Raw genomic sequence first — 13,929 nt, 5'->3', positions numbered from 1 at the left:
AATCAAATTAGTAACAATACCATGGAGGAGGAATTCTTGGCGTGTATACAGGATGGTTTTCTGGACCAAAACGTTGAGGAACTAATTAGGGAGCAGGCCATCCTAGATTGGGTATTGTGGAACGAGAAAAGAAAAATTGGCAACCAAATGTCTTGAGGTCCGTTTGGGGTGAGCGACCATAATATGATGGAATTCTTCATCCAGATGGAGAGTGATGTGGTTGATTCAATGACTTGTGTCCTGCTTCTAACTAAAGTAACCTACGATGGTATGATGGATTGGTGAACGTTACGTAAAAGGATAATGGTGGATCAGCAATAGCAAACATTAAAAGAGCGCATGGGTGAACTGCAACAATTGTTCATTCTTGTCTGATGTAAAATTTAAACAGACAAGGTGGCTAAATCATGCCTTTCAAGGAAAATTGGAGATAGTATTAGGTCCAGGGAAGAGGCAGACAAATTGGCCGCAAAGCAGCAGACCTGAGGATTGGGAGCAATTCAGAATTCATCAAAGAAGGGCAAAGGGATTGATAAGAAGCAGAAAATAGAGTATGAGAGTAAACTTGCAGGGAACATAAAAGCTGAATGTAAAAGCTTCTAAAGTTTTGTGAAGAAAAAAAGATTGGTGAAGACAAATCTTCACCTTACAGTCAGAAATACGGGAATTTATAATGGGAAACCAATAAATACTTTTGTTGGTTCTGCTTTCATTAAGGAAATTTCAAAATAACGAAATGTTTGAACACATAGATAGATCATCGAATTTACAGTGCAGAAGGAGGCCATTCGGCCTATCGAGTCTGCACCGGCCCTTGGAAAGAGCACCCCATTTAAGTCCACACTTCCAACCTATCCTCATAACCCAGTAACTCCATCTAACCTTTTTGGACACTAAGGGCAATTTAGCACGGCCAATCCACCTAACCTGCCCATCTATGGACTGTGGGAGGAAACTGGAGCACCCGGAGGAAACCCACGCACACACAGGGAGAACGTGCAGACTCCGCACAGACAGTGACCCAAGCCGGGAATCGAACCCGGGACCTGGAGCTGTGAAGCAACTGTGCTAACCACTGTGCTACCATGCTGCCTTCTCTAACCACAGAGCTACCATGCTGCTATTGTTTAGTGAGAGGGAGGAACCAAAGGAAATCAGTATTAGTCGGGAAATGGCATTGGGGAAATTGATGGGGATTGAAGGCCGATCAAGCCCCAGAGCCTGAAAATCTGCATCCCAGAGTACTTAAGGAAGTGGCCCTAGAAATAGTGGATTTATTGCTGATCATCTTCCAAGACTCTGGAACAATTCCTACAAATTGAAGGGTAGCTAATATAACCACACTATTTGAAAAAGGAGGTAAAAACAAGCACTTATAGACCAGTCAGCCTGATGCCGTTTGTGGGGAAAAATACTAGAGTCCATTATAAAAGATTTATTAGCAGTGGCAGGATCGGACAGAGTCAGCATGGAGTTACGAAAGGGAAATCTTGCTTGATAAATCTACTGGAATTCTTTAAGGATGTAACAAGTGGAGTTGGTGAGGGAGAGGGGCAGTGGATAAGGTTTATCTGGACTTTCAGAAGACTTTAGACAAAGTCCCACACAAGAGATTCGTGTGTAAAATTAAAGTGCATGGGATTGAGGATAGTGTATTGAGATGGATGGAAAACTGATTGGCAGACAGGAAACAAAGAGTAGGAATAAACGGGCCTTTTTCCATTTGGCAGGCAGTGACTAGTGGGGTACCGCAGGGGTCAGTGTGTGGACCCGAGCTATATATAAAGTATAGATAAAGTCACCATAGTCCCAGATGATCATAGGTTGCTTTCTCCTTTGAAGGAGAGAGCTGACTGGTGCTGGTTTAACCTGAGGATCACCACAGCTCAGGTGAGGGGAAAAATTGAGAGGGCAGGCCTTCATGAATAACCTCTGCCTATATGGGATGCCTATATGGGAATTGAACCCACACTGCTAGCCTAGTTCTGCATCACAAAGTAGCTGTCTAGCCAAGTGAGCTAGATGAGGGAACTAAATGTAAAATCTCCAAATTTGCAGTTGACTCAAAGCTGGGGGAATGGTGAGCTGTGAGGAGGATGCAGAGGTCCTTCAGTGTGATTTGGACAGGCTGATGCAATATAATGTGGATAAATGTCAGGATATCCTCTTTTTGGTAATAAAAACAGAAAGGCAGATTATTATTTGAAGTGTTATAGATTGAGAGAAGGAATGTGCAATGAGATCTGGGTATCCTTGTACACCAGTCACTGAAAGTAAGCCTGCAGGTGGTAAAGAAGGCAAATGGTGTGGTAATACCAGGTATTGCGGTACCAGAGAGAGGAATAACCATTGGCTAGACCGCTGGGTCTACCATTGGGCAATGTACATAGCCCCGCCCTGAGAGGCGGGGTGTAAGAACCAATGCCGTCCCAGCAGCCTTCACTTCTGTAACTTCGCTGCTGGGTACAGTTCTATCTGATTAAAGCTGAATCGATATGACTCCACGTGGACTCAAGCGTATTGATTGCGTATCAAATGGTATGTTAGCCTTCATTGCGAGAGGATTTGAGTACAGGAGCAGGGATGTCTTGTTGAAATTATATGTTAATTATATATGTTATATGTAATAACATTGGTGAGGCCACACCTGGAATATTGTATGCATATTTGGTCTCCTTGTCTGAGGAAGGATGTTCTAGCTACAGAGGGAGGGCAGCGAAGGTTACCAGACTGATTCCTGGGATGGCAGAACTGACGCATGAGGAGAAATTGAGACGGTTAGGATTGTATTCGCTGGAGTTCAGAAGAATGAGGCAGGATCTCATAGAAAACGACAAAATTCTAACAGGACTGGACAGGGTAGATGCAGGAAGGAGGTTCCCGATAGTGGGTGTGTCCAGAACCAGGGGTCACAGTCTGAGGATTCAGGGTAGAATATTTAGGACAGAGGTGACGAGAAATGTATTCACCCAGAGAGTGGTCAGCCTGTGGAATTCGTCACCTCAGAATGCAGTTGAGGCCAAAACATTGTGGGCTGGATTTTCCTTTTGGGAGACTATGGGCTGGATTTTTCGTTTGGGAGACTAAGCCCCCATGCTGGTGTGAAAACGGTGGTGTTTTACGCCAGGACAACTGGCGCAAAACGGCCACGGATTCGCCGTTTTACTGGGGGCTAGGAGGGAGGCAGCGTAGCGCTCCCAGCTCCAGCTGCCGATACGGCCCTGAGCATTTCTGGGTCTGTGGCTGCGCATGCGCACGGTGGCGGCCTGCAGCGTGCTGTGCGGTGCTTCATAGCGGACTCAGCCCGCGGACCCGGACGGTAAAAATAGTACCCCCCTTTGGCCACTCGTGTACCCCAGACTGCCCGACCACAGTGCCCCCAGCCCCAAATAAAACCCCCCCTCTCTGCGGATCGGCCCACCCTGACTGTGGCAGCAGCAGACTGAATCAGCAGACACCACGTTAAGTTCACAACGGGTGAGACCACACGTGCCCCACGCTATCGGGAAATTGGCCGGTCGGGAATAGAGCATCGTGGGGCAGGCCTCAGACAATGGCCTGAGGCTGTGGATACGTGGCCGTACGCTGCTTTTCAGGGGGTGGAGGATCGCGAAAGTGGCGCCGCCCCCGATTTTGGTGTCATCAGGGATTCTCCGCACCCTCGCCAATCGCGATTTCACCGTCGGGGAGCGGAGAATCCAGCCCTATGTTCCCGGTGGAGCTGAATTGCACCAGTTTTACCATCCTCTTGTGGTCATAAAGCTGGATGCAATTCAATGTTCCAGGCCATGCACATTTTTTGCATGGGATCGAATACGATGCATTCTTTAATGAAGCTCACCACCACCTTCTCCAGTGGCAATTAGGGATGGGCAATAAATGCTGGCTTCATCCCAAGAATGAATAAAAACTCAACTGCATAATTGTATGCATACAAGCTTTTGGATAGAGTATTAAGTGGAGGTTCTCTTTGCCATCTCAGAGGTAAACAGAAGATCCCTTGGCTGTATTTTAGCAAAGGGCAGAGGAATACTCCCAAGTGGCTCGACCAATATTTATTCCTGGACCAACTTCACTCACTCAGATTATCTGATGATTATATCTGCTATTAGGTGGAGCTCGCTGTGACAAATTGACTGTCACATTTCCTGCATTACAACAGGGTAATGCTTCTAATGTAATTGGCTGTGGGATGTTCTGAGGTAATGAATATCTTTATATCAATGCATGGTCCTTGTTGGGGGGTTGGTGTGGGTGGCCAATCTTGTGAATGATCTCGGACTTTGGACTCACTACAGCGTTCTGGCAGCGAGGCAGAGCCTCTATGTTGAAATGTGGGTCTCCTCAATAGCCCGCCCAATACCGCAGCATTGTCAGCCGACAGGGGGTTTCACTGATGAAAATCTGGTTCCACTGCGGAATTGCACATATCTCCCATGCAGACTGTCACCACTTTAATTTTGAATTAGATATCATGTGGTAAATGGGAAAGAACAAGCGAGCAGCAGTGGCACACACTTCTGGCTTTGCCATCAGGAACACTTAGAATTCCACCTTTGCTTTTTTGATGATAATAACTTGAAGATGTCCTTATCTTTGCAGGTATATTCCTGAGGGAATGCAGTGCTCGTGTGGAATTGATTACTACACTCTGAAACCTGAAGTGAATAATGAGTCCTTCGTCATCTACATGTTCGTTGTACACTTCAGCATACCTCTATCTGTTATATTCTTTTGCTATGGTCGCCTGGTGTGCACAGTGAAAGAGGTAATTTCAGAGCCATTTCTTCAAAAGCAAAAAAATTGCAGAAGTAGGAAATATGAGATAACAACAGAAAATGTTGAATGTACTCATCAGGCGTGGGAGCATCTACGGAGAGAGAAACAGAGCCAAACTCTATGTCAATGATCTGCCATCAGAACTGGTGAACGTCCAAAAAGGTAGATCAAATGGGGTAGGGTGTTTTTTTTTAAAAAGGAAGGTCTATGATAGGACAAAAGATGGGAACTATTAAATGACAAAAAGAGTTGGTTGTGCAGGGCCAATAGGAGTGTGAATGGGACAAATAAAGATATCAAGCTTTGCGCACACGAAGGAGAGACAGCCTGGAGTGAGTGAAACACCAAGAGTGAGGTTGAAACTTGGCAATTTGGAGCAGTGAGGTAATCAAGAAAGGTAAGAGTTGAATTTAATTTTCCTGTTTATCAGTTAGTTTGGTGTCTGATTGGCTGGAGCTGCCCCACCCTAATTGCTGAGTGACAGTTATCTGTCAGTCACCTGAAGCCTGATTAGAGGCAAAAGGCATGAATTACATTTTTCTGTTTGAAGCTTAACTAGTGTGAGTCATCTCAGTTTAGCTGAGTTCTATATAAGAGACAGACATAAAGCGCACACTCAGTAAGCTTTGCGCATGTGAAGGAGACACAGCTTGAGTGAGTGAGACAACTAGAGTGAGGTTGAAACTTGGTAATTTGCCGCATAGGATAATGTTAAATAAGTTATGAGTCCATGGTGTTCAGGGTAAGATCCTGGCATGGATAGAGGATTGGCTGACTGGCAGAAGGCAGAGAGTGGGGATAAAGATGTCTTTTTCAGGATGGCAGCCGGTGACTAGCGGTGTGCCTCAGGGGTCTGTGCTGGGACCACAAATTTTCACAATATACATTAATGATCTGGAGGAAGGGACCGAAGGCACTATTGTTAAGTTTGCAGATGATGCAAAGATCTGCAGAGGGACAGGTAGTATTGCGGAAGCAGGGGGGCTGCAGAAGGATTTGGGCAGGCTAGGAGATTGGGCAATGAAGTGGGAAATGAAATACAATGTGGAAAAGTGTGAGGTTATGCACTTTGGAAGGAGGAATTTTGGCATAGGCTATTTTCTAAATGGGGAAACGCTTAGGAAATCAGAAGCACAAATCTTATTGAAACTTACAGGATACTGCAAAGCCTGGATAGAGTGGACGTGGAGAGGATGTTTCCACTTTAGGAAAAACTAGAACCAGAGGACACCATCTCAGACTAAAGGGACGATTCTTTCAAACAGAGATGAATAGGAATTTCTTCAGCCAGAGGCTGGTGAATCTGTGGAACTCTTTGCCGCAGAAGGCTGTGGAGGCCAAATCACTGAGTGTCTTTAAGACAGAGATAGATAGGTTTTTGATTAATAAAAGTATCAGCCATGATTGAATGGTGGAGCAGACTCGACGGGCCAATTGGTCTAATTCTGCTCCTATGTCTTATGGTCTTATGATCTTATAAAGGACATGGCTAAAGGAGGTGTGAATGGCAGAATAATGAATGATAGCTACCCAAAAACATGATAAAACAAGATTAAGACCAAAACATTGAACCATAGAATTCAACTGTGCAGAAGGAGGCGTTTTGGCCCATCGAGTCTGCACCGACCCTCTGAAAGAGCATCCTGTCTGGGCCCACTCTCCCTTCCTATCCCTGTAACCCCATAACCTCACCGAACTTACACATCTTTTGACACTAAGGACCAATCCACCTAACCTGCATATCTTTGGACTGTGGGAGGAAACGGGAGCACCCGGAGGAAACCCACACAGACACGGCAGAATGTACAAACCCCACACATACAGTCACCAGAGGCTGGAATTGAACCCCGGTCCCTGGAGCTGTACATGCCAAGAAAAGGAAACAAAACAGAGAGAGATATTGAATGTCCATGCCTAGTTTCCCTAAATACATTAAGACTGGAGTCACAAATCGACATTGGTCCTAACACTGACATTGTTGAGCACCTTCCAATCTGAAAAATAACTATCTACTGATTCGCTGTTTTCTGTCCAGATGCCAATATTTAAAATCCAATTGGACACTGACCCTCCTATTCCTTGAGCCAACCTTTTATTTATTTATTAATTTTTGTTTTTGTTTGTTTGTTTTATAAATTTAGAGTACCCAATTATTTTTTCCAATTAATGGGCAATTTAGTGTGGCCAATCCACCTAACCTGCACATCTTTGGGTTGTGGGGGCGAAACCCACGCAAACACGGGGAGAATGTGCGAACTCCACATGGACAGTGACCCAGGGCCGGGATTCGAACCCGGGCCCTCAGCGCCGTAGGTAGCAATGCTAGCCACCATGCCACTGTGCTGCCCTGAGCCAACCTTTTATGTGGCACATGGTCAAAATCTTTTTTTTTAAAAAAATCCATAAAGACAACATCCACCATATTCCCTTCATCAACCTCCTTTAACTTCATCAAAAAATTCCAATAGATTACTCAAGCGCAATATGTCTTTTATAAATTTGTGCTCCCTCTCCTTAATTAACTCAAACGGCTCCCAAGTGTCAGTTGATATTTTCCCTGATTGTGGATTCCAAACCTTACTATTTGCTGATGCACTATCTGGCCTGTAGTTACCAAGACTGTCCTTACACACCTTTGTGCATCCCCAGGGCCTGATGCGGTACTAAAAAAGGTGGCCATGGAAATAATGGCAGCATTTGTAATCATCTTCCAAAACTGTAGATTCTGGAACAGTGCCAGCAGATGGGAAGGTGGCAAATGTAATCCCACTTTTTAAAAAAGGAAGAGAGGAAGAAAACAGGGAATTAAAGACCGTTTAGTCTAACGTCTGGGGCGAGATTCTCCGACCCCCCGCCGGGTCGGAGAATCGCCGGGGGCTGGCGTGAATCCCGCCCCCGCCGGTTGCCGAATTCTCCGGCAGCCGGAGATTCGGCGGGGGCGGGAAGGTTGGCGGGCCCCCCCCACGATTCTCCGGCCCGAATGGGCCGAAGTCCCACTGCTGGAATGCCTGTCCCGCCGGCGTGGATTAAACCACCTCTCTCACCGGCGGGACAAGGCGGCGCGGGCGGGCTCCGGGGTCCTGGGGGAGGCGCGGGGCGATCTGGCCCTCGGGGGGTGCCCCCACAGTGGCCTGGCCCGCGATCGGGGCCCACCGATCCGCGGGCGGGCCTGTGCCGTGGGGGCACTCTTTTCCTTCCGCCTTTGCCATGGTCTCCACCATGGCGGAGGCGGAAGAGACCCCCTCCACTGCGCATGCACGGGGATGCCGTGAGCGGCCGCTAACGCTCCCGCGCATGCACCGCCCGGCAATGTCATTTCCGTGCCAGCTGGCGAGGCACCAAAGGCCTTTCCCGCCAGCTGGCGGGGCGGAAATCAGTCCGGCGCGGGCCTAGCCCCTCAAGGTTAGGGCTCGGCCCCCCAAGATGCGGAGGATTCCGCACCTTTGGGGCGGCGCGATGCCGGACTGATTTGCGACGTTTTTGGCGCCGGTCGGCGGACATCGCGCCGATTACGGAGAATTTTGCCCCAGTAGTAGGGAAAATGCTGGAGTCTATTATAAAGGATGAACGGACAGAACACTTAAAAAATATCAACAGGATTAGACAAAGACAACATGGATTTATGAAAGGGAAGTCATGGTTAACAAACCTACTTTTGAGGATGTAATTTGTAGAAGTGCTGGGTTCCCAACAACTGGGAACTGAGGACTTAGAACAAACAATCATTCATTAACAAGCTGCTGCATGCTGTGCTCTGCCCCTGCTCTGGGAGAACTCATGCGCTCCCAACAATGAGGTAATGACGCTCCCTTTAAGTAGTCACATAATTACGTCATCACGAGACTACTCGGTCTACATGACTGGTAGAATAGATAAGGGAGAATCAGTGGGTGTGGTGTATCTAGATTTTTAGAAAGCTTTGATAAAGTCCCACGAAAGAGGTTAGTGTGTAAAATGAAAGCACATGGAATTGGGGGTCGTATATTGGCATGGATTGAGAATTGGTTAGCAGACAGGAAACAGGAAGAGTAGGAATAAATGCATCTTTTGAAAGTGGCAGGCTATGACCACTGGGGTCTCGCAGGGATCAGTGCTTGGGCAAGGCTATTCACAATATACATCAAGGGCTCGGATGAGGGAACCAAATATAGTATTTCCAAGTTTGCTGATGACACGAAACTTGGTGGGAATGTGAGTGGTGAGGTGGATGTTACGAAGCTTCAAAATGATTTAGACAAGTTGACAAATACGTGGCAGATGCAGTATAACCACTGTAAGTTATCCACTTTGGTAGGAAAAACAGAACGGCTGAAGATTATTTAAATAGTGATAGACTGGAGTATACAAAGGGACTTGGGTATTCTAGTACACCAGTCATCAAAAGCAAGCACTGGTGCAGCCAACAGTTAGGAAGGCAAATGGTATGTTGGCTTTCATTGCAAGAGGACTTGAGTACAGGAGCAAGGATGTCTTACTACAGCTGTACAGGGCCTTGGTGAGGACACACCTGGATTATTGTGTGCAGTTTTGGTCTGTTCATCTGAGAAAGGATGCACTTACCAGAGAGGAGTGCAGTGAAGGTTCACCAGACTAATTCTTGGGATGGCAGGATTGTCGTATAACGGGCGAATGGGTTGACTGGGTCTGTATGGAATTTGGAAGAGAGGGATCTAATTGAAATGTATAAACCTCTGACAAGACTAGACAGATTGGATGCAGGGATGTGGCTGCCTTGAGCTGGGGGAATCGAGAACAAAGGGTCACAGTCTCAGGATCTGGGGACTGAGATGAGGAGAAACTTTTTCACTCAGAGAGTAGTGAACTTATGGAATTCTCTCCCATAGAAGGCTGTGGAGGTCAAATCACTGAATATATTGAAGAAGAAAATAGATAGATTTCTAGATGTTAAAGGTGTGAAGGGGTATGTGGAGAGCGCTGGAAGTATGGTGTCGAGATAGAGGATCAGTCATGATCACGTTGAATGGCGGAGCAGACTCGAAGGGCTGGATGGCCTCCTCCAGTTCCTGGTTTCTGTTTCTGGCTCAATCCCTTCTGATCACATTGAAATGAACCCTCCTCCAATTTTGAAATTCTACTTTAGATTGTACCTTGTTTGTCTCCATTGCTAATCCAAACTTTGTGATACAACAATAAGCTCACGGGATCCAGGGTGAGGTTGCCAATTGGATTCAAAATTGGCTGGACGACAGGAGGCAGAGGGTGGTTGTAGAGGGTTGTTTTTCAAACTGGAGGTCTGTGACCAGTGGTGTGCCTCAGGGATCGGTGCTGGGTCCACTGTTATTTGTGATTTATATGAATGATTTGGATGAGAATTTAGGAGGCATGGTTAGTAAGTTTGCAGATGACACCAAGATTGGTGGCACAGTGGATAGTGAAGGTTATCTAGGATTGCAACGGGATCTTGATCAATTGTGCCAGTGGGCCGACGAATGGCAGATGGAGTTTAATTTAGATAAATGTGAGGTGATGCATTTTGGCAGATCGAATCAGGCCAGGACCTACTCAGTTAATGGTATGGCGTTGGGGAGAGTTATAGAACAAAGAGATCTAGGAGTACAGGTTCATAGCTCCTTGAAGGTGGAGTCGCAGGTGGACAGGGTGGTGAAGAAGGCATTCAGCATGCTTGGTTTCATTGGTCAGACCATTGAATACAGGAGTTGGGACGTCTTGTTGAAGTTGTACAAGACATTGGTACGGCCACACTTGGAATACTGTGTGCAGTTCTGGTCACCCTATTATAGAAAGGATATTATTAAACTGGAAAGAGTGCAGAAAAGATTTACTAGGATGTTGCCGGGACTTGATGGTTTGAGTTATAAGGAGAGGCTGGATAGACTGGGACTTTTTCCCCTGGAGCGTAGGAGGCTTAGGGGTGATCTTATAGAGGTCTATAAAATAATGAGGGGCATAGATAAGGTAGATAGTCAACATCTTTTCCCAAAGGTAGGGGAGTCTAAAACTAGAGGGCATAGGTTTAAGGTGAGAGGGGAGAGATTCAGAAGGGCCCAGAGGGGCAATTTCTTCACTCAGAGGGTAGTGAGTGTCTGGAATGGGCTGCCAGAGGTAGTAGTAGAGGCGGGTACAATTGTGTCTTTTAAAAAGCATTTAGATAGTTACATGGGTAAGATGGGTATAGAGGGTTATGGGCCAAGTGCGGGCAACTGGGACTAGCTTAATGGTAAAAACTGGGCGGCATGGACTGGTTGGGCCGAAGGGCCTGTTTCCATGCTGTAAACTTCTATGATTCTATGATTCTATGAATAACTCTTCCCCAAGTATTCTCCCGCAGACATTTGGTCTATTTGGCCCATCACATTTCCCAGCAGCAGATCCGACAAAACCTCCTCCCTCATTGGGCCAATAACATCCCAAAGTAAGGAAATCTCCTGAACACATTTTGGACATTCCTCCTCCTCCTTACCCTTTACTCTAACATCATCCCGATCGATATTTGCGTCAATAAAGTCTCCCAATGTCACCACTCTACCATTTTTGTGCATCTGTGATTTCCCTGCTGATCTGCTCATTTACCTCCCCCATTCACTATTTGGGCACTGTTACGACATTACGACCCCCTGGGCCAACGTGTGGTCAGTTCCAGACCCGCTTGACCTGGAGTAACAACATGGTTGAAATTAATTTTTATTTTAAATACTGGAGGCCAATAACTACAATCACCAGGTTTGTAAATTTAAACACCTTTAACGTTTTTATTATTAACAGTAACTATAATTTAGAAACAAATATATAAGTGGTTAACTATGATCTAATCCCTTTCGCCCCCCCCCCCCGCCTCTATACACATACACACACATAGACAAACATACACAGAGGGGAATGAGGGGTGTAAAATAATTATGACAGTAAAAGGATAAGAGTCGTTGTTTCAGACGGATGTCTTTCTGTTAGTTGTTTCCTCAGTTAGGCTTTTGTTTTCACTGTAGACTCACAGAAATAGAAGGCTGCCAGAATTCAAGAAAGAAACTTCTTCTTTCAGGGTCGAGAAGCTTCTGCCTTCAAACAGTAGGCAGCAAAGCAGAGAGAGAGCTGCTTCCAGCTTGAGGGTCCAGTGACTTCTCCTGGGTTCTCTCTGAAAAGCCCCACCTGACAGGAACCAATTGCTGTCAGTTGCCAGGCAGAATACTGTCCTGGGCCAATCCATTGGCCACCATCCAACCAATTGAAACAGCCAACCAATTGATCCATCTCTTGGGTGCCATAAAGTCTGGGTTCTTCTGCCCCAAATACAAAACTTTATAACACAATGAACTATTTTGACACTTTGAGTTCCTTACTCCCTCTGCTCGACTTAAAAGGTATGTCTCCATTAATCCATGGATAAAAGTAATAAAGTACGAAGTCTTACAACACCAGGTTAAAGTCCAACAGGTTTGTTTCGATGTCACTAGCTTTCGGAGCGCTGCTCCTTCCTCAGGTGAATGAAGAGGTCTGTTCCAGAAACATATATATAGCCAGATTCAAAGATGCCAAACAATGCTTGGAATGCGAGCATTAGCAGGTGATTAAATCTTTACAGATCCAGAGATGGGGTAATCCCAGGTTAAAGAGGGGTTACCCCATCTCTGGATCTGTAAAGATCAAATCACCTGCTAATGGTCGCATTCCTAGCATTGTTTGGCATCTTTGAATCTGGCTATATATGTGTTTCTGGAACAGACCTCTTCATTCACCTGAGGAAGGAGCAGCGCTCCGAAAGCTAGTGACATCGAAACAAACCTGTTGGACTTTAACCTGGTGTTGTAAGACTTCGTACTGTGCTCACCCCAGTCCAACGCCGGCATCTCCACATCAAAAGTAATAAAGACAAACTAAAATAGGTACTAAGGGAATCAACAGGAAGGGTCCTTATAGTACCTAAAGAATACACGCAGCAGTCTGATCCTACCCTCTAATACTCAACTCTAACCAAAGGGGCTGAATCTGGTCCCCTGAAGAGAATCCTCTCTTTTCAACACGTTCTTCCCAAATCAGAACTGCCACCTCCACCTCCCTTTTTTCTCCTCCCCTATTCTTTAATATACAAGGATACAGAGTGTTCAGAAGAGTCCAGGCCTCACTATTTTTGAGCCTAGCTTTCCGTATTTCCACATAGCTCTTTATGCTTGAAGGACTTTAGGGATCCAGCTGAATTCCTCTGACCGTCATTTAGCTGGTGTTCACCCACATGGTTAGCCATTCAGTTGTCTAACTTGTTTGTATACGGTCATTTAGCTGGTGTTCACCCACATGGTTAGCCATTCAGTTGTCTAACTTGTTTGTATACGGGTCTGTTGCTTGTACATGGGCAGTAGCATGAGGCTATGTACCAGTGATCTGGGCTCTGCATCCTTGTTCATTTCACTACTTTGCTGAATGTTTCACAATCTCTATCTGTCATCCCCACTACCTTGCTTACCTGGCCCAGTGACCTCCATGTGCAGACGATCCTCGTTGTCTAAACTCTCCTCTCCTCCTAATATACAGGCTGCAGCCCAACAGCAGGAATCGGAAACCACGCAGAGGGCTGAGAGAGAAGTCACTCGAATGGTCATTATCATGGTCATCGCGTTCCTCATCTGTTGGTTACCATATGCTTCAGTGGCTCTCTATATCTTCTGCAACCAAGGCAGTGAGTTTGGACCAGTCTTCATGACAATCCCATCTTTCTTTGCCAAAAGCTCATCGTTGTACAACCCTCTCATTTACATCCTGATGAATAAACAGGTAGGAAGCCAGTCTCTAAGACTCTCTCTCTCTGACGCAAACACTCGTGTGCCCTTCCCACTGCCCCTGCATCCAGTCTCAGTCCACCTGTCTGCCTGTCACTGTCTCTGACTGTGTGTTTATGTATGCCTGTCAACCTACCAGTCTGTGTATGTCTGTCTCTGAGTCTAACTGTGTCTCTCAGTGTGTGTGACTGTGTGTGTGCCTCTGTCTCAACCTCAGTCCCTCCCTGTATCCGTCTGTGTCTTTGGGTATGTATGTGTGTGTTTGTAACTCCTCCTCGCTGTCTCAGTCTATTTTTTTCTCTCTGTAATTATTTCATAACTGCTCTTCTATCTTAGTCTCTCACTTTGTGTGTGTGCCTCTCTCTGCCAGTGTGTGTGTCTCTCTCTGCCAGTGTGTGTG

At 46.1% G+C, this 13,929-nt stretch overlaps 1 protein-coding gene across 1 annotated transcript in view; it reads left to right on the top strand.

Annotated features, from left to right (window-relative positions):
• LOC140388210 (rhodopsin) overlaps nt 1-13,929 on the top strand; it is a 147,265-nt gene that overhangs the window by 42,335 nt on the left and 91,001 nt on the right. Inside the window, exons 3-4 of the mRNA XM_072472000.1 lie at nt 4,603-4,768; nt 13,285-13,524. Of these exons, the coding sequence (XP_072328101.1) occupies nt 4,603-4,768; nt 13,285-13,524 (406 nt within the window). The remainder of the gene's footprint in view (nt 1-4,602; nt 4,769-13,284; nt 13,525-13,929) is intronic.

This window comes from Scyliorhinus torazame, chromosome 13 (genome assembly GCF_047496885.1).
Source record: "Scyliorhinus torazame isolate Kashiwa2021f chromosome 13, sScyTor2.1, whole genome shotgun sequence".
NCBI classification, from domain to species: domain Eukaryota; kingdom Metazoa; phylum Chordata; class Chondrichthyes; order Carcharhiniformes; family Scyliorhinidae; genus Scyliorhinus; species Scyliorhinus torazame.
Note: the sequence above shows the minus strand (reverse complement) of the source record. Positions and strands in the feature narration are given on the sequence as shown.